Genomic DNA, 20911 nt, shown 5'->3' with positions numbered 1-20911 from the left:
GTGGGGTGCCCACGGCCTCACCAGCCTGGGGCAGCTGGAGCGTGCCCTTGCTCCACTGGGTCAGGCCCACGATGGCCACCATCTTGGCCCCGAGGCTGCTGCGTCGCTTCTTGGCAGTGCTGGTCCCGGTGCCGTCCCCAGCCTGCTGGGACCCACAGATTTCCCCACTGATGCTGGAGCTCCGCACCACATTCCTGGAGGCCGCAGCTGAGGCCGGACCTGACTCCCCGTTAAACATGGTCCACGGGGCGGCAGGACCTCAGGCAACCCTGTCGGGGAGGGAGAGGGAGAAAGGGGTCAGGCATCCAACCCTGGGCCACTCGACCTTGGCCCCAGCCCTTCCTAGCTGTGTGACCTTGGGCAAGGCACTCAGCCTCTCTGAGGCTGCGAGGGTTAAATGAACAAGTCCGTGTAAAGGGTGTGCACAGAATCTGGCTCCATCAATGGGCTTGTTCCTGTCAGCGTGTGGCTGCCCCGGCAAGCGACCTGGTTTGGCAGGGAAGGTGGAGGCTGTGCAGTCATGCGACCCACTCTTGAATTCCAAGGGCCTCTACATACTAGCTGTGTGACCTCGTGACCAGACATCTCAGGGTTTCAGTGAGCACCTCAGCAAAATGAGAAACGGAAGCTTACCTCATAGGATTGTTGGAAGGATTAAATTAGCGCAGATGAAAGTGCCTGGAACCGTGTCAGGCAAAGCATAAATATTCAGCAGGCGTGACTGTTGTTTTCACAGCCAGTAATGAGAGCAGAGAGAACAAATGTGGCTTTAGCTGGGCAGACTGCTGAAGGGGTCCTCCTGCTTGAAGGGCGTGGGACAGAAAAGCATAAAGAAGCAGGAAAAATCACCCTTAATTGCATGACTGGGAGGCAGCCACAACAGGCATTTTAACCAATTTCCTCCCAGTCTCTTTTCTACACATTTTAAAAAATAACAACTCACCCTGCCAATACAATTTTCTATCCTGCTATTTTTCACTTAATGTTATATCATAAGACCTTCCCAATGTCATTAACACTTAGTAGAAATGTTTAAATGCCACCATAATTTTCCATTGTATGGAGGCAGTATAATTAAATACTTCAATACAGCTACTGCTTAGATCAAGTCCAACTTTCTCATCTCTCTCCTTTTCCCTTTCTCTCCTGTCTTTTAAACAGCACTGCAATAAGGATCTTTGTGCACTGATTTTTATCTGCTTATTTCCGTAGGATCAACTGCGGGAAATGAAGTGACTGGGCTATCGAATGTGAATGCCACTGGTAGCTTCTCCCTTCCTGCTTCCTGGCAGCGTACTGGTTTTATCCACCCCATCCTTTGTTTCAGAGGCAGATCTTGATCTCTTTAAAACAATCAGAGAGTGGCATTCACCTTGGTTACTCTTACTGGTCCAAGGGTGGGCATATGACTAAGTTGGTTCAATTCGACTTAAGGGGAAGATTTGGATTCCAGGCTTACAAGAGCGGTAGGTGCTTCTCCTTCTGTGTGTCTCTCTTTTCCCTTCCTCAAGACCTCTCCCTGAGAGACAGCCCAGCCTAGGAAGAAGCCAGTGCTGCTGAGGGTGGCACGGTGCAGAGATGCCAGCCCGGAACCCGGCTTCTCTGGCTTTCCAGTTATGTGAGACGGTGTGCTTTCCATTGCTTAAGCCAGCTTGAATCGGGGTTCTCTGTTACATCCAGAAGCATCCTGACACTGACAGCATAAACATATTTCTGATTCTCGGAATACACAGCCAAATTCCTTTCCAAAGTTGACAAATTTACTCTCTAATGCTGCATTCAACACATATTCAAAGGGAATGTAGCCAACAATTCATAGTAACTGGGTTTCCCTGATGGCTCAGTGGTAAAGAATCCACCTGCCAAGCAGAGGAGGCAGGTTTGATCCCTGTGTTGGGAAAAATCCCCTGGAGAAGGAAACGGCAACTCACTCCAGTATTCTCATCTGGAGAATTGCATGGACAGACGAGCCTGGTGGGCTACAGTCCATGGGGTCGCAAAAGAGTCAGACACAACTTAGCAACGAAACAACCACCACCATGACATCTTGACGTTCTCTTTGGGCTCTTCCCTGCTGGCTCAGATGGTAAAGCGTCTGCCTACAATGTGGGAGACCTGGGTTCGATCCCTGGGTCGGGAAGATCTCCTGGAGAAGGAAATGGCAACCCACTCCAGTACTCGTGCCTCGAATATTCCATGGATAGAGGAGCCTGGTAGGCTACAGTCCACGAGGTTGCAAAGAGTCGGACACCACTGAGTGACACGGGAGCCGGCGTGAGGAACTCTGCCCATGGCAAAGGTCATGGTCAAAGGTCATGGTCAAAGGCTTTGGCATACGCACAGGCGGGATCGAGCCTCAGGAAACCCCCTGTTCCCAAGCATCTACCCCCAAAAACCAGAGTCTGCCTACTTTACTGTTTTATGCTCTCACCTACACCTCTGACTTTACGGGGGGCTCTCCCCTGTCACCTCTCTCGGAGAAGGAGTTAACCTACAGCTCCAGTTAATAAACATTCCTGGGCGTGACAAGAGTGTTTCAACTTATGAACTCCTCTGAAGTTTATCTAGCCTGTCTGTACAGGTTCGTCCGGCCACATGTGATTGTTTACAGCCTCCCAACCATGAGAGGCACGAGATGTGTTAGACTTACTAAAGGCAGATTCTTTTAGGAAGTTAGAAATTATTAGTATAGTGGGTTGATTAGGAATTATATTGGTGAAGGGTTTTTCATTTGTTGGGCCAATATTTGCTGCTAAATCTCCATATTCCCTGCCCTTATCATGAATATGACTAGCATATAGAAGAAATAAGTATTAACCTTTAAGATTAATCATGTTAACCTTAGGCTAAGTAAATTCCTTTCTTAGTTGTAACCCACTACACCCTCACCCTATAGGAATGCAACTTTATCTGGTACCTTTGGAGGGTGGTACCTGGTTTAAGAAAAATCACCCCTAAAAAATAAGTTTCTGGTTGACTGACCGTTATCAGAAAGGGCCATAAAATGTCAGCAGGCCTCATGGCCAGAAGATGATGTAAAACCCCTAAGACCTTTATGTATACTTTTATATGAAGCACCTGATTTTGATAAAGGTCAGGACTGCTGACCCCTGCGTGACTTTAAAATTTCCATTTGTCTCTATGTGTAACGAAAGGTATATAAGCAAACCTAAAAATAAAGAAATCGGATTCCCTTGTGTCGTTCTTTCCTGTTCTCCGCTTTTCTGGCTGAATTCCCATCTGGAGCGTGGGTGCTCGCCAAGCCTGCTAATTTTGCCCTGGCTTTTAAGTTCCATACAAGAGGGAGCCCAAGGCAGGGCACCCTCCGATATTCAAGTGGGTGCCGGTGGCCTACATAGGTGGTGCATGCTTCTTGTCTCAAAGCTTTATTGGTATCCCACGTAAACCAAGTTATTCAGCCTCTTTTTCTCCACTAATTTTCCTACTACACTATTTCTTTCTAATCTCCCTCTATATCTTTAATTAAGCAATTAATTCCTAGGATGCTGACTCTGTCCCCACTTCGAATTACCCTGGATCCACCAGGGCTGGACCCCGGCAAGTAACTATATATTGGAGTGGGTTGCCATTCCCTTCTCCAGGGGATCTTCCTACCCCAGGGATTGAACCTGGGTCTCCTGCATTTCACACAGATTCTTTGCAGTCTTAACTACCAGAGAAGCCCAAATGGAGTATTACTTTTCAAAATTGTCAATTATTATATTGTACACCTATAACATATAATACTGTACATCGACTATACTTAAATTTTAAAAACTATCCCCCCCAAAAAAAAGTCAGTTATCCTTAAATTGACCTATAGTTTCAGTGCGATCCCAGTCAATATTCTAACAGGGCTTCTTGTAGAAACTGGCGAGACAATGTCCTAAAATAACCAAAGCAATTAAAAAATTTTTATCTATTCATTTTTTCACATGGAACCATAAAGGCCTACAGCACTATGTTAGATCCTGGGACAGAACATAGTGATTTGGTGGTTTGATACATTACAAAATGGTCACCACAAGTGACCCCAAGTTTAACCTATTACTCATATTCATGCTAAGGGTCATCATTTTATTTAATAATATACTTTAGAAAAATACCTTTTCTCGGAGAATAAAATTAAGAAAAAAGTAAGCCCCTAAAACTCCTGGGCCTACGCTGAGTGCCAGCGATGCAGTAATGAGCCAGGCCAAATGCATCCTGCCCTGCCAGAGCCTCCGGTTCAGGGGAGAAGACAGACAGTGAGCAACTAGTTATGCAGCTCCGCGTTTAGCGGCAGTTCTGATGAGAGCTAGGAAAGAGCACAGGGGCACTGGGAACTACTCTGGGAGCAGGGCTGCAGGCGCCCAGGGTTCTGTTTAGTGCAGACGTGGGATCTCCTGCTGTCTACCTCGAAGTCCGAGGCCTGGGCAGAGTTCAGAAGGGATGGCTGCAGGTGGGCTCTGCACCTGGCCCTTCCCAGTTCGGTCCTGGCCCCCAGCACTCTCCCCAGGGTGGCGTCCCACTCCCCAGGGCCCTCTCATCCTGAGCGAATCTGATTTTTCAAAAGGACATAGAAAGGGGAGGGGAAACGGGGGTGGGAAGGGAAGGCATCACTCCGGGCGGACAGCAAGACAGGCCCAGACAGCTGAGCATGGCTGCCTGCGCTCCTGGTCAGCACGGCTCCTGTCGGCCTGGAGAATGAGGGCTGACAGTAGGGATGAGTCAGAGCCGTGTCTTGCCTTCTTTGTGGCTGTCTGGCCTGTACTCGAAGGCCCTGTGAAGTCTGCAGAGTCTCGGATTGTATTTCTCGATCCATCCCCCATCAACCTTGCAGCTAATGGAAAGTCCTCCTGGACTTGGGTCTGTGATGGCCTCTTTAGTTTCCAATTCTAGTGCCAGTCTGTGTGTTTGTTTGGTATCTGCATGGTCTTCTGGTGGACAGTGGGAAAGGGCTTATCTGATACTTTGAATTGGCTACAGCATAAACCTAATCTACTCCTTAGGGTATTTCTGTTACATGCGCAGTTATCTCCATGTCACAGATGAGAAAAATGAGTCTCAGAGAACTGAAGGCCTCGCCCATCCAACTCAGCTAAGCAGCAGCCAGGCCTGGACTCCTGTTCTGGGGCTCTTGTTCTCACAAAGAGACAGATACGCTCAGCAGCCCCTGCCCTTTCGCCCCAGAGCTCACCCAAAGAGGGGAGCCCAGCCCTCCTGCACAGGTTTGTCCTGGATCTCCAGGCTGAGAAAACCACAGGCAAAGTATCTGTGATCCGAAAACCTGCTCTGGCCCAGGTTCCCAGGTTGGCAACGAGCATCTGAGGGGCAGCAGAGACACCACGCAGACCACAGCTGGAGAAGCAAGTGCTTCCTAGGTGTCACAGGGGAAGAGAAGGAAAGAGGGTAAGGGACAAAATTCTTGACCCTGCCAACCCAGGGGCTCATGTTTCCTTATGAATAATGAATGGAACCGACAAGCAGATGGTTTGACATCAGGACTCTGCACCATCCACAGCTGTGTTCTCATCTTTAATTGCCCGGGAGAACTGTTGAATGTTTAGGGGGGCCCAGGGTCTCAGGGCCTGACCTCTGGTCCCATGTCCAGAGCAGGGCAGCTGGGGAGAGTTCAGAATCAGGAGGCTGGATGATAATGTATATACAGATTCTTTGTGTGACCTTCTCTGGGCCTGGGTTCCTCATTTGTGTGTAAACCGAAAGGGTCAGATAAAGTCTGACTCTTGAGTCCTTTCCACACACAAGGCAGCAGCAGGCTCAGAATCAGAGCTCCGGCTGCTTCTTGGGCAGCCAGTCTAGCTCAAGATGGACAAGATGGAGAGCCAGTCGGAGCCAACCACCTGGCCTCTATGAGGAAGGCAGTGCTGCTCACAGCAGCCCCCAAGTCATCAGAGCACAGAGGTGGGAACAGCAACCCCAAGTCATCAGAGCAGAGGTGGGAACAGCAGTCCCCAAGTCATCAGAGCACAGGGGTGGGAACAGGGCAGCAGGTGGAGATGGGAGCAGAGTGGAGAGGGGCCGACACACAGCATTTCACATATCGGTGGTCCTAAGAGATGGCTCCAGGAATGTCTGCAAAAGTCACAGCAACAGTGCCCTGCCTCCGAGCAGAACTGTCCCTTTTCCAACCCAGGTCATGGTTCCTGATGATCTTGCCAGGTCATGGAAGAATCACTCTGTAAGTTCTCCCTGCTGAAGCCTCTCTGGTGACAGCTTGGACATCCCCTCCAGGGGTCCCTTCCCACTGTCTCCTGTACCTGCCAAGCTCCATGCCAGCAGATATCTTCCAAGCTCCCCAAGGAAGGAGTGTTTTCTTTCCAGTCTTCAATGTTTGACCTCGGCCCTGGGGTCTCAGTACCCTAAAGGCTCCCCACACCCTCCTCTGAATCCTGACAAAAGCAGGACTCAAGTTTCTGCCTGGCTACCCTGGGCCCCTTGCTCCTTTTGACCATGTGTCTAACCAAGTAATAAACCTTCTCTGAGCATCAGTGAAAGTGAAAGAAGAAAGTGTTAGTCTCTCAGTCATGTCCGACTCTTTGCAACCCCATGGACTGTAGCCCACCAGGCTGCCCTGTCCATGAAATTCTCTAGGCACGAATACTGGAGTGGGTAGACATTTCTTTTTGCAGGGGATCTTCCTGACCCAGGGATCAAACCCAGATCTCCCACATTGCAGGCAGATTCTTTACCATTTGAGCCACCAGGGAAGCCTGTGAGTGTCAGTAAGGCTACCCAAAAGCCCAAGATGAAACTACCTACTCACTCTTTCAACAGAAAAACCAAGGAATCTGTCACAGAGTGGTGGACTGTTAGTCTGGAAGGAATGGCAAGTTACTAAGGCTCTTACCACCCCTCCCTAGACATCACTAATCCATCTCTCCTTCTCACTGGGGCCATAGTTAATCTCAGAATTCTTCTTAACACAGTGCTGCATCGCCAACTGATGAGAACCAGCTCATGAGGTCAAACTGATTTGCCTCCCTACTCCAACCCAAGCCTTTCATTTTGCAGAAGAGGAAATAAAGGCTCAGGATGGGAAGGAGACACACCCAGGGTCACAGAGAAAGCTGTCAACAAAACCAGAGCTCTAACCCAAGACTCCGAACTCCCAGGTCCTGTATCACCTGCCAGGTGTTTCCTCCTCCCCTCTCACCTTAAAGAAAACCTCAACTCACCGAACTGATGAATCCGAGTGTAGTGTTCCCATCACAGGGGGGCGTGCCCCTCCCAACAGCACACCCCTAGGGCATTTACACAAGTCCTCTGTTAACTTCTGCGACACCAGTTTTCAAGAAAGGAGGTGAAGACAGTCAAAGTAGCTTCCAGGAGGAGGTGATGTGATGAGAGTCTGGAAGAAAAAAGGAGAGCTTAGAGGAAGGGCTGGAGAGGACAGCTGTCCTCCAGGGCTTCCAGTAGCCTATGGGGTAAAAGAGATAGGCTTTGGAGATGTGTGCACTTGAGCCAATCATTCAAACTCTTTGATGCTATTTCCTCCTTTAAAACTGTCCAAACTCCTGGGTCCCCTGACCTGCCTTTTAGGGACCTCAATGGTAAATTGCTGGTGCTAATGCCAAGGGACTCCTCCAGATCCAAATACTAACGAGTTCTAGATCCTATTCTCCCTCTGTCTTCCCCCTGACTGATGGGTCTGTGTCCCTCCCCAGACGCTCTGCGACACAACCAGCAGTCAGGAGTGTGTGTACTGGGGAGAGGGTGTTGGAGGGCGGGGGCCCGACTCCCAGCTCCAGCTCCTGCCCCCAGTATATGACCCTGAGCAGGTCATTCAGCTTCTCTGAACCTCCATCTCCTCTTCTATAAAGTGAAGTTTACTGGCCACCTGGACCCAGCCCAGCTCTCTGGGCTGGACTGGAGACCAGATGAGTCAATGAGCAAGAAAGTACAGTGATTTTCTTTTTTAAAGCAAAGTTCTTATACATATATTTATTTATCTATTTATTGGCTGCGCTGGGTCTCAGTTGCTGCACAGGCTTTTCTCTAGTTGGAGCAAGCAGGGGCTGTCTCCCATGGCGGTGGCTCTAGGGTGCTCGGCCTTCAGCAGTTGTGGTTCCCAGGCTCTGGAGCACAGGCTCAACAGTTGTGGTGCAGGGGCTCAGCGGGCCGGCCGCATGTGAGATCCTCCTAGACCAGGGATGGAACCCATGTCTCCCGTGTTGGCAGGTGGGTACCACTGAGCTACCAGAGAAGTCTCAGCACAGTGATTAAATGCACAGGCTTTGCCTGGTGGTCCAGTGGTTAAGACTCTGTGCTTCCACCGTGGGGGGAAGTGGATTCAATCCCTGGTCAGAGAGCTAAGATTCCCACATGCTGCAATGCTGTGCAGCCAAAAAAAAAAAAAAAAGAGCACAGGCTTTGGAGGCAGACTTAGTTCAAAACCTAGATCTGTCACTTACAAGCTGTATGACGCAGGGCAATTTCCCTGCGCCTACAGTTCCTCATCTCTGAAGTGCCGATAATAATGCCTGCTTTAGGATTCTTAGATGAAATATAAGTATTGCTAAAATAAGGATTGGTACATGCTACATGCTCAGTTGGGCCATCATATGATTACTTTGCATAATGTACCTTTGTAAACAGTAAAGGACTCCATAGGTGTTGGTGCTTATTAGTCTGGATTGCACATCAGGTTCAACCACTTCATGGGAAGGCTCCGAGACCAACAGGATCACCTCCCACTGCAACCCTGGGTGCTTCCACCCAGAGTCTAGCATAAATATGAGACCTGGGTCCCTGCACTTCTCAGTTGAGGTGGAAGCTAGCATGTGATGCTGTGATCTTCCCTGCCAGCATCTCAGCTCCTGGCCCCTCAACAGATGCTGGATGCTAGGTTTAAGGCCCCTGTCTCAACCTTGATCCAGTGCTAGGGCTTGCCCACCACACCCCTCAGGCCTATCTGTGCCCATGTCAGAAGCCAGACTTAACCTCAGAATCCCTCTTAACACAGTACAGCCTTACCAACTAATGAGAACCAGTTCATGACATAAAACTCATTTTTTTTAAACCTGTATCTGCAGAAGGGGGTGGGTCCCTCATTTCTAGCTGAATTTCCCCGATCAGGGTGAGAAAGGTGGGCGACAGAGCTGGTGCATGGTTGGGGAGGGTGAGCTGGGCCCAGGGAGGACCCCAGCCTGAGTGGGGAGCACTCTGCCAGCTCCTCTCCTGATTACATGACTTTTATCTGCTCCAAACCAGGTTTGCACACACACTACGCATAACGGGGAGAGACACAGGGCACAGAATTTCAAATGTGTGACTACACATCATACAGACCCATATAAATCATATTCATTTAAAGACACAATCACCTGTGTACACAGATAGGCACACACACACACACACCTAAGATACTCATCCACCCCAGAGCTCACAGAAGCAGCCACACTGACAACCACTGGCAGACACACACACACGCACACACACACACACCCTTCCCCTGGCTCCTGCCCAGCTCAGAGAGGCAGGATGAACCTCATCCCTTCAGTGGGCGGGGAAGTAGGAAGTGTCCTACCTGGATCTATAGGTTCCCTCGGCCAGGCATGCACACTAGCTCTGAGCAGGTGCTTGTGTGAGCCTGCGCACACACACACACACACACACACATATTCATACACGCTCTGGCCCCTAGTCTCACCCTCCTGGCCCCCATCCCCACAGGCCGGACAAAGGATCTCATCATGAGGTTTGTGGCAAGGAGATGAGAAGGCTGGCAGGGAGCAGCTGCTGTCACCATGACTACGGAGCTGACCCACTTCTCCTCCACCCAGCCTGGCCCACCTAGCCCAGACAAGGAGGGACAAGCAGCTTTGGGCCGGGGGCCCTCTCCCGTCACACGCAGTAAAGGCGTGGCCTCTGAGGGTGTGGTAAAGGAGGAGTTGAGTCTGCATCCTGATACAAAGGCCACAGCAAGACATCGCCTGGGGAGGGCAGGGTGCTAAGCACCTGGCCCCTGCAAAACTCAGATCTCCCCCAGCCTCGGGGCTTCTGGTCTCCGGGGCCCATATGGTTCATGCACTTGCTCTGGACCCATTCTCAGACACAGTCCTCACAGCAGGGCAAGGGGTTGGGTGTCTGGACCCAACCTGTGTCCTCCAGACTCCAAAGACGCCACGGTGAGACAGACCGAGAGCTGAGCAAGCCCGGTCTCCTGTTCAGGACAAGGTTCCTGAGGGTAAGGCTGGGCTTCCCTACTTGGGCTGAGCTGCTGGGGGCACAGCCAGGCCTCCCTTTCTCCGACGGGGCTGCCTTGTGTCTTCTCTCAGCCAGGGGGCTTGTGAGGACGTGGCCACACATCTGCCCTCAGAACTGGGTTCACAGAGGAACAGCTCGGCTCCAGACAGCTTAGTCTTGTGCGGAGACGGCTCACAAGGTGGGATGAATCACTCCTGCATGCAGCCTCCTGCGGCTCCATTTCCTTCAGGAGAAAGTGAAAACCCCTCACAAGGCCGACGAGAGAAGTGGCCCAGGTCATCTCTGACTCCTGTCCTTCCGTATTCCACCACACTGGCATTCTTTTTATTCCTCAAAAGTACCATTTTGCCTCCTGTCAGCCTGGAATGCTCTTCTCCAGCCTGTCCCCACCCTCGTGTTCTGACGACCCGGCGTTGGTCCGTCACCTTTGCTGGCTAAGCCCCACTCAGTGCTCAGCCCCACTCAGCGCTCAGCCCCTCACTGGATGTCACATCCTGGGAGTCTTTGCAGACAAGGCTACACCCCCTGTTGTACTCCCCCAAACCCTATACTGTCTGCCTGTTATGGGTTGAATTCTGTCCCCCCTACCCTCTAAAAAAAGATAAGTTTAAAGCCCTAACCCCTGGTACCTCAGACCTTGTTGGAAATAGAGTCGCTGCAGATGGCAGATGTGGTTAGCCAAACTGAGGTCATCCTGAAGGAGGGTGGGTCCCTAATCCAGAAGGACTTATAAGACTATGGCTATGAAAGACAGAGATAGACCACAGAAAGAACCCATGTAATGATGAAGGCAGAGACTAGGCTGACAGAGCAACAAGCCAAGGAATACCAAGCATTGCCAGCTGTCACCAGAAGCCAGGAGGGCGCCATGGGACAGCCTCGCTCGGAAGGAACCAACCCTGCTGACACCTCGATTTTAGATTTCCAGCCTCCAGAATTATGACACAATAAATTTCTGTTGTTTTAGGCCACCTGCTCTGTGGTACTTTGTTACAGCTGGTCCTAGGAAATGAATACACTGCTTGTCTTATCTTGATCAGTGCCTGCCTCCCACACCATGCCTGCCACTGGCATCCCCCGCCCCAGCTGTGTGTTGCTTAGAAAGAGAAACCATGCCATCTTCTGCATCCAGAATCCCCCAGTGCCTGGCACACAGTAGGACTCTGTAAATATTTGTTGAATGAATGCACGGTGACCTAAAATAAGCATTAACATAAAAAATGGTATTTATAGCTGGATAGTAGAACTGTGAGTCATTTTTATTTTCTTCATGTGACATTGTGTTTTCTAGAGTTACTACTTTAGAAACCGTATTAATGCTCTCATAAAGAAAAAGTGAATATACGTATTTTTCGTTTCAAAACATACATTAAAATAACAGACATTTCCACCAGCGTGTGTGTTGTGAACAGGGAAAAGTTCTGCTCTCTTGATAACTGTCTTTTTATTGATTAATTGATTTCTTCTCATGTCACAGGAGTGCCTTCTGGAGTCAGATTTACAGCTTGAGCTCTGGGGCCTCGCAGGGCATATATTCCAGGAGAAAACATCCAGGCAGAGTGCACATACTTCTTGGCCATCTCCATCACCCAATTCCTCTCACAGCTCCTGGCCAGATGTGGCTGCTATTGCCTGACAGGGGCTGTGAGACTTGGTCCTTAAGCATCCCACTAGAAAACACCCTGGGGCTGAAGGCCACTCCCAAACAGAAGCAAGATGCTGCCCTTGGTGGACACACCGGTCCAGAGCTTCGCAAGCTTAAATGTGCACAGAAGTCACCTGGGAATCAGGCTGAAACACAGATTCTCATTCCAGGGGTCACAGAAAGGTGGGGCTTGAGTTTCTGCATTTCAAACAAGCTCTCAGGTGATACCACAAAGTTAGTTGGAGGACCACCCAAAGCGCCAAGAGGTAAAGATAAAAATACCCTGGCTGCTCTGCAGAAAGAGTGAACTCTTTAGGATGGGAAGACCAGAGCAGGCATCATGGGTCAATTCACTGCAGAACACCTCAAGAGATAGGTGCAATTTGGAGAAGAAAGAGGTGGAAACTAGCTGGGAAGGACCAGAGGAGGAATGGTATGTTCAGAAGCTGGTGAACAGAGCAGTGGGGTTGAAGCAGGAGGTGGGTGCAGCTGCAGAAGAGAGGGCTGGGAACGTGGGCTGGGAACAGCCCAGAAAGGGCTCTGAATGCAGGGCTGAGGAGGTTGGCTTTAATCCTGAAGGGAGTGAAATCTGACATGGCTTAGATGTAACATTTTACAGAGATCAATCGGACACAGGGCAGAATCAGAAGAAAGCCTGACGGCTGGAAGAGCAGTCAGAAGGCACATAAGAAGGGCTGCACTGCTTCAGACAGTGTTGGTGGAAAGAGAAAAGGGGTGCAGGAGTTGTGGAAGGGCTTGGGGGACTGCCTGGAGTTGGTGATGGGACAAAGTTGGGGGAAGGGAAAAAAACAGAATCCAGCATGATTTACATACAGGAAGGGTGGGGGCTGACAGGTGCCACCAGCAGAGCACGTGGTCCTGGAGGGAAAAGCTAGCTTAAAAGAAACATGAGTGTCCATTTTGGATATGATGAGTCTGAGATAATTTTGCAATTCCCCCATGGAGGTGTTGGGCAGGTAAGCAGATTCCCTGGAGTTCAGGAGAGCAGAGTGAGTGGGCAGGATTTGGGTGTGTACCCCAGAGGGAAAAGTGGGGTGTAGAAAGGAAGGAGAATGCCTGGAGGAGGGTGAAGAAAGAATGAGAGGTAATGCCCACAGTTAGACGGAGGAGGAAAACGAAATCCACCAAAGGAGGGAAAGTCAGCAAGTCAGGGTAGGAGAACTCAGAGAAAATGTCACGAGTACAAGGATGACCAATCTGAAGACCAGACCACACTCTGACATGGAGACCAAGGAGAGGCCTGCATAGCTCAGGATGCAGGAGAGCAAAGGAAGCCCAGAACAAGAGCACAGCTTGAATGGAAAGCAGAATTTGGACTAGTGGAGAAGGGAGCTGGATTCCCTGGGGAAGGTCTGGGTTGCAGCAGGTTGCCAAGGGGCCTGGGGCTCCCAAGCCCTTATTCCGGCTCAGCCCATGCACAAGAAAGATAGTATTCTCAACCCACAGCACCTGCACATCCACCGACTACAGAATGCCCAGGGGCAGAGCAGACAACTGGGGGAAGAGGTCTTTGGAACAAAGTCTATTGCTGGGCAGTACAATCTATCATCCAATTAGGACTCTTTCTAAGAGTGAGCAGAGACACTACTAACAATCACACCACAGTAAGTTAAGACTGTCCCAGGCAAACCTTAGCCCTGGGGGATACTGGATCCCCCCAAATATTCATTTGGTCCCTGTCCTCCCTTCCTAGAAGGGGTGGTGGAACTGACAGGTGATAGGGACAGACTAGCTCAGCCTCAGAAACAGAAGCCCCGCTAAGGATGTGGGTGGATAGAGAAATCTCTCCCCCTCCCAGCCCCACTTTAGCCTGAGAGCTGACGCCCCCGCCAGCGACGCGGCAGCACCACGGACAGCGCCGCCACTCCCACCCCCCAGCCCCCACCCCCACCGCGCGCACCCTGCTCGCCTGGCCCTATTTGGTCAGGGCCACGGCTAGGTCGGATCAATATTTCATGGAGTAAGGGGCTCCGGTTACCAGGCCCGCTCTGAGCCGGAAGGCGCCGCCTGCGCCCGCCTCCTGCCCCAGGGACCCTCCCAGGGAAGCCAGCAATCCTCGCGGCCCTGGCCCAGACAGACACCGCCCTCAAAGCCCTCCGCCTCCCCGCCCCTCAACCCCGGCCCTGCACCCTCTCTGAGGCACAAAGCCCCAAGTGCATGCCACAGGCTTGCACGCTGCCACTAAGACACACCACACAGCCAGACAAGCACTCTAAAAGATTAGGACATACACAAAACAACAGGCTCACACCACACCCAGCTTGCAAGCAACCTAGACACACAGCACACACACATACACACACCAGATGCCTCACAGACACACATTACACACAGACACATTTACTGCAGACCCACAAGCACATCACACAGAAGACACCCTGCCATTCACACGCACACTCACACAACGCACAGAGCCTCCCCACATAGACCCTCAGACTATCACTCAGAGGTCCATTCACCATGCACACATATATTACAAACTCTCTCTCTTAAACACACACACACAATACATGCCTTCACAGAGACCCTTAGACATTTGCCATGGATGCACAAGCACACGCCCCACACTACCCAGGCCCCCCGCCCTCCTGGAGCTCAGGCCTGCCCTCCCACTGAGAGCATGGGAATGCCGAGGGGCAGGCGGGACTTCCCTCCTGCCCACCTGGCCCTGGTCTTGAGCCCTAAGGATACATCCTCTGTGTCCTCTGAGGGGGCCCTCAAGGTCACTGTCCAATCCCCAGGGGCAGGAGTTCAGTGGCACAAAGAGGTGGGAAAGGGGACAGCAAGCAGAACAGGGCCTTTGAGACCCCAAAGCCTCCTGGCTTTGCTGCTGTGGCTGGGCCCTAAGCTTTGCGGACAGCCTCACCCTCACCTGCGGCCTCAGCGCTGTCTGGGACTCCAGCCCTCTGGGAGGACTTGAGGCCTGTCTTGTGCATGGAGATGGGGCGGACTGTGGAGTCTGCAGCTCCTGCTTCCCCTAGGAGTTTCCCAAGTCCTGCTCAGAGGCGAGGGACACCCATCCAGACACCCCAACTCCAAGAGTCCCCCTCTCAAGCAAGGTGGAGGACAGTGGCCCACGTTCTTCTATCTACACGACAATCATGGCAGGATTCTCTGAAAGCACTCCATGCCAGGGCACGGTGTGAGGAGAAGGGAGTAGGCTGGCATAGTATAAGACACTCCCAAATGCTCCAGGCAGATGGAAGGGAGCTTAAAGATTATCCAGGTCCACATACTTGATGTCTCTGGACAACTTCCCAGGCTTGCACTGTCTACATAACACTGTGTGTCCCTCAATGATTTATGCCAAATCTCCATACCCCCGTATGGCTCATTATTTATTTTCTTGAAATTGACACTATTAACTTAAATGCATTTATTTTAAATAGAAATTTTGCATGACTACCCTATATGGAAAGCCAATACCAATTTTAATAAATAGAAAATGACAGTAAAATAAGTACAGTGAAAACAAAGATATATTATTAAAATTTAGCTACCCAGAGCTGCCAGTCAAGATCTCTGCAGGGTTTTTTTGTTTGTTTTTTCACTGTGCCACATAGTTTGCGGGATCTTGATCCCAGATCCCTGCAGGGAAAGTGCCAAGTCCTAACCTCTGGACTGCCAGGGAATCCCCAATATCTCTGTTTAAAGGGGAGGCCAGCAAGTGTTGGAAAGTTGTTAAAGACACATCACCAAGGCACTTTCTCTATGAGACAACCGTGGACTTGATAGGGTTGAAAGGGAACCAATTTTCTCAGTATGTGAGCCAAGGGCGGGCAGTAACACGTCCATGAGCCACTGAAAGTCATCTCAGTTCTCTCTGATGGTAGCAGGCCCATGTTGGGAAGGAAGCTCTAGGCCTGCCTGCCTCCTGCAGGAGCTTGGATGGCACAGAGGCCAGCTGGCGCCCTGTTGCCACATTCCATTCTGGTAATAACAATCCTTAAAAATTGCTAGGTTCTCTCCTATTTACGAATTGTTCTTACACCTACTATCTAACACAAGCCTCACGGCAGGGATGACCATGCCCATTTCTGAATGAGAAAATGAGGTTCTGAAAGGTTAAAAGACTCCCAGAGCCACACAGCTACATGGGGTAGGTCCACACGGAGGAGCCCCTCAACTCCTAGGCAGATGCTTTTTCTACCCTGCCTGCATCCTTCCACCCCACAGTTGAGAGCCCTTGCTCTGGGCTGGCCCCATGCTGGGCAGTAGGGAGCAGGCACTGTAACCTGGTGTCTGCCTGTAAGGCCCAAATGATCCTGAAAAGCAAAGGGGCAAGTGAGTAAGGAGCTAAGGTTAAGAACTGTTCCTTGGGAGTCACACACTGCTGTCTGTCCCTAGTCTGTAAATGTCACTCCTCTGAACCTCAGTTTCCTTGTCTTTAAAATGGGGATAACAGAGACTTTCCTGGTGGTCCATGGCTAAGACTCTGTGCTCCCAGTTTCAGGGGCTCTGGGTTTGATTCTGGTCAGGGAACTAGATCCCACAGGCCGCAACTAAAGATCCCAAATGAGGCAACAAAGACAGAAGATCCTGCATGCCACAACAAAGAGCTGGATCAGCTAAATAAATAAATACTTAAAAAAAATAAAATGTGAATAATAAGAGTACCTATCTTATAGGGTGTGAGGATTAAATGAAATAATACATGTGGGGGCTTCCTTGGTGGCTCAGTGGTAAAGAATGTCAAGGCAGGAGACACTAGGGAGTTTGATCCCACATGCCCAAGAGCTACTAAGTCCATGTGTCACTATACGTCTGTGCTCTAGAGCCCAGGAACCTCAACTACTGAGCCACACGCCCCAGCTACTGAAGCCCCTGCACCCTACAGCCCGTCATCTACAATAAGAGAAGCCACTGCATTGAGAAGCCCGTGCACTGCAACTAGAGAGTAGCTCCAGCTCACCGCAACTAGAGAAAAGCCCCAGCACAGCCAAAATAATTTTAAAAAAATTTAAATAATAATAATGCATGTGTATAGAGTCTGGTACAGAGTAAGTGCTCAAAAAACTGCTTATTACTAGGGAAGTAGAAGACTAGATGGCACCCCACTCCAGTACTCTTGCCTGGAAAATCCCATGGACAGAGGAGCCTGGTAGGCTGCAGTCCACGGGGTCCCTAAGAGTCAGTCACGACTGAGCGACTTCACTTTCACTTTTCACTTTCATACACTGGAGAAGGAAATGGCAACCCACTCCAGTGTTCTTGCCTGGAGAATCCCCGAGACAGAGGAGCCTAGCGGACTGCCGTCTATGGGGTCGCACAGAGTCGGACACGACTGAAGCGACTTAGCAGCAGCAGCAGCAGCAGACTAGAAATAATACAGGTAAAGAATGCCTGATGGGGAGAAATGAAGGCATGCATGGTGCTTCACTGACGGGAGGGAATGAGTTGAGTTCTAGGAGATGAATACGATTCTGGCAGAGAGAACTGTCCTGACCGCTCATGCCCTTCTCTAGCCTCTCTCTCTACTCTAAAGAGAGGTGAGAAAATCAGGGTCTCACCTCCCTAACCCTCTGTTCAGGCCTCTGTATGACATTTGACAGGTTCTTCAGTTCCTGCCCTGGGTACTGCTGCTGCCCCAAGAAAAGACTCCCCTTACAGTCAAAATGCTAGGTCTGTTTTCTCCAGGTGCTACCAGACAGAAGGCTGGGGCCAGGCCCACGTGGCACTGTAAGGATTATAGCAAATGTCCCTTGAAGTACTTGCCCAGATAACTGACAAACGAGAGCCGTGTCTGTGTGTCTGACTTTGTGATCCTTCCCTGCAGGCTGCAGTTGATTGGACCAAGGTGGGCACCTGACCTCCCCAGAGCCAATCAGATCCTCTCCTGGGAGTCTGGACTTGGATCTGCCAAGCCCTGGGTTCTAGCTCTGAAATTAGCTGGAACGGAGGGATGAAATACAGGAACCATAGGTGGCCCCCATGTCTGGAAACGCAGAGAAAACCCAGTAGGTAGAGAGAGAAAGGTGAAGGCAGTGAACAAGGCACAGAAATCAGTTGCTTCAATTTCTCTTGGCCAACAGATCTCACCTTCTAGAAGCTAATGATTTTCCTACTCCTCAGTTCCCAGGAACCCCTTGTGTCCTCATAAGAAACCCTTCTTTATTACTGAGGCTGGTTTGAGTGGATTTCTGTATATAAGCAAAGACCTAATTAAGGACAGGGGAGAAGCTGGAATCTGGAGGCACAAAGATGAACAATCACTATGCCTGCACCGGAAGAGCTCAGTTTCACAGGAGACAAGGAAGAAATGATGTAGAGTCTGTGCAGATATGACTGAGGGTGGGGCTGGGGGTGGGGGACTTGGCTCAGGAGGGCCGGGAGGGTTCCTGGGAGGCTTCACAGCAAAAGAGGCAGCTAAGCTTGATTTTGAAGAATGAAGGATGTTCTCCAGGGAGACAAAGCAGAGGTGGGGAGGCGTTCTGGGCAGGGGGAACTACAAGGGCAGAGGCACAGAGGCACAAAACAGCCGGATGTGTTAGAGGACCAGTTCAAAGTGCGGGGAGGGGGTAAGAGGGGAGATGAGGCTGGAGGGGGTACAGATCATAAAGGGCTTTGAATTCCATGCTAAAAAGCCGAGGCACTTCCTGCCCTCAATGGGGAGCTATTGAAGTATTTTAAGTAGCAGGAGGTGACAGGGTCAGTTCTGTGTTTTGGGAAGATCGCTTTGGGGTTGGACAGAGAAAGGCTTGGAGAAGGCAAGCCTGGAGGCAGAGAGGCCAGTTAGGATGCTGCAGCAACGATTCATCTAGTCCTTTCATTCATAGAACAACTCACTGTTTACCTACTATGCGCAAGGACCAGGCAAAACCAGATTCCTGATCCGACAGAGTTCATAGTCTAGCGAGAAACAGGGACGAGGAAAAGCAGGTCAGGTGTGATGAGTGTTGTGAAGAAGTACAGGGTCCTATGGAGGGGGCTGATGTTTAGTTTCTGGTTTAGGCTTCTCGGCAGAAATTATGTTCGAGCTGGTATCTGAAGGAGATAGATAAGGAAGGGGAGGGCATTCCAGAATGAGGGGACAAGAGCCGAGGGAGAGGGAGAATGGCACAGACGATCCAAAAAGGTAGGCAAGGACCAGATCCCACAGGGCCTTCCAGACTGTCAGTCTGGCTTTTATTCCAAGAAATCTTGCAAGGGTCTTAAGCAGGGAAATGACACAATCAAACATTTATCTTTAGAAGATCACTCTGATTATAGTGTGAAACATGAAATGAAGCCGGGCAAGAACAGAAACATCAGGAGACCAGTTTAGGAGGCCATCACTGTGGTCCAGGTTGAGAGCTGAGGTTGGGCTGGAGCAGGGCAGTGAACAGAGAGAAAGATGACGGAATGGGGAGGGAGTCAGGAGAACCAACAGCACTTGCTAAGGACCGGCTGTGGAATGTGGGGGTGAAGGAGAGGGAGGTGTCCAGGAGGACTTCCAGCTTTCCAGCTTGAGCAAGTGGGTGGCTGGTGGTGGCAGAGACGAGCTGGGGACACGAGGCAGAGCAGGTGCCAGCGGGCGGAGCTGGGGCCCGAGTTTCCACCTGAGACTGATGGTGTGCCATCTGAATGTGGTCCATGAAGTAGTCAGACAGGTCTTGAGCCCAGAAGAGATTAAAGTCAAGTCAAGGAGATTACCCGGGAGTCGGGGAAGAGTGGGCGGTACAGGACAGCTATGAGGAATCGTGGTCACAGCAGGGCCTGGGAGCAGAGGGACCAGAAGCTCTGAGCTTGGAAAATCAGAACCGTGAAATCCAAAGGCCACCTCTCAACCCTGGGAGGCATCTGGCTTCAGTTCCATCTCTCCTAGCCAAGTATCACTTCTAGGCACAGGCACTTCCCTTCCCCACACACCTCCTTCCTTCTCAGCAAACTCCAAGTTACCCTGCAGACCCGACTCATCCTGGTGAAGAATTCCCTGGTCCAGGCATGTGCTTTCCCAACTGACAACCTGGGGTTGGAACCCCAGCTCTGTCGTTTGATGGCTGTGTGACTTTGGCCAAGGAGCTGACTCTCACTCTCACCACCTATCAGTTCAGTTGCTCAGTCGTGTCTGACTCTTTGTGACCCCATGAATTGCAGCACCTATTTCATATGGCTGTTTGAAGATGAAGATGTCAAGTGCTTAGCAGAGAACCTAGCACACAGTAAGCACTAAATAAATGTTACTATTATTAACATCCCACCCACCTTGGGACAGTTAGTCATGCCCTCCACCTCACACCTCCTCCATTTGGGGACTATTTGCAGTCTGTGTTGTTCCCTGCTTCTTCCTATTCCAACCTAGTTTGTGGGGCCATATAGTATGGAGGGCCCAGTGCTAAATGAAAAAGCAAGACTCCTTGTTCTGAATTATTAAGAATTGCAAGATGGTGACAGCCAAACATTAAATGAAGTGTGGGGTCCTTCTAAGCACTGATTGCTCTGTGCAACCACAGACTGGTGAATCCAGCCCAGCCCCCACCCCCTGCCAGCCCAGGGCCTGGCCTGGATTCGGGGTCAGCCTCAACACAAGAGAGTTAAAATGCCAACTGACATTGCAATAGGGTTTTGTGATTTCCATCTGGAATTTCATTTTACCCTTCCTATGGACACATAACATCCACATAGCCGAGGATCAGAGACAGGTGTGCCTTGCCAGAGGTTCCCCACCCCCATGAACTGCAGAGCTGGGATGTGAATATACGCCTGCCTGGTGCCAAAGCCCTGCCTCTTACACTCTGGTTCCCCAGGGAGGTTGGGAGAACATGGGCCCAAGAGATAAACTTCGTCAACAAGGCCCAGAGAGAGGGAGCTGAAGGGACTGGGACTGGCCTCCTTCCCCCCGGAATGAGTCACATAAACAACTGGCCCCCTGGGCACCAAGGCTGCTGCGCAGGGAAGGGGTATGAGAGGGCAGAAGGTCACCCCCGAGAAGGCTCTGCCTGAGGGCCACAGACCCCAGCCCGCACGCTCTGGAAATCAGCCCTTGCCCTTTCTGCTTCAGAATCTTTAGAGGCTGCCATCGGCTTCAGGATAATTCTGAAGTCTTTAGTGTCCTGC

The 20911-nt window shown here is 50.7% G+C and overlaps 1 protein-coding gene across 2 annotated transcripts in view; it reads right to left on the bottom strand.

Annotated features, from left to right (window-relative positions):
* RIMS3 (regulating synaptic membrane exocytosis 3) overlaps positions 1-20911 on the bottom strand; it is a 44329-nt gene that overhangs the window by 20211 nt on the left and 3207 nt on the right. Inside the window, exons 2-4 of one of the 2 annotated variants that reach the window (XM_040231546.1) lie at positions 7179-7351; positions 634-802; positions 22-269 (exon numbers count right to left, since the gene is read on the bottom strand). In XM_040231546.1, coding sequence (XP_040087480.1) covers positions 22-238 — 217 coding nt within the window. In that variant the 5' untranslated portion in view covers positions 239-269; positions 634-802; positions 7179-7351. The remainder of the gene's footprint in view (positions 1-21; positions 270-633; positions 803-7178; positions 7352-20911) is intronic. The other variant, XM_040231547.1, reaches the window with a different exon arrangement.

The sequence above is a fragment of the Oryx dammah genome, unplaced genomic scaffold (genome assembly GCF_014754425.2).
Source record: "Oryx dammah isolate SB20612 unplaced genomic scaffold, SCBI_Odam_1.1 HiC_scaffold_28, whole genome shotgun sequence".
Lineage (NCBI taxonomy): Eukaryota > Metazoa > Chordata > Mammalia > Artiodactyla > Bovidae > Oryx > Oryx dammah.
This window is presented reverse-complemented; position numbering and strand designations above follow the sequence as displayed.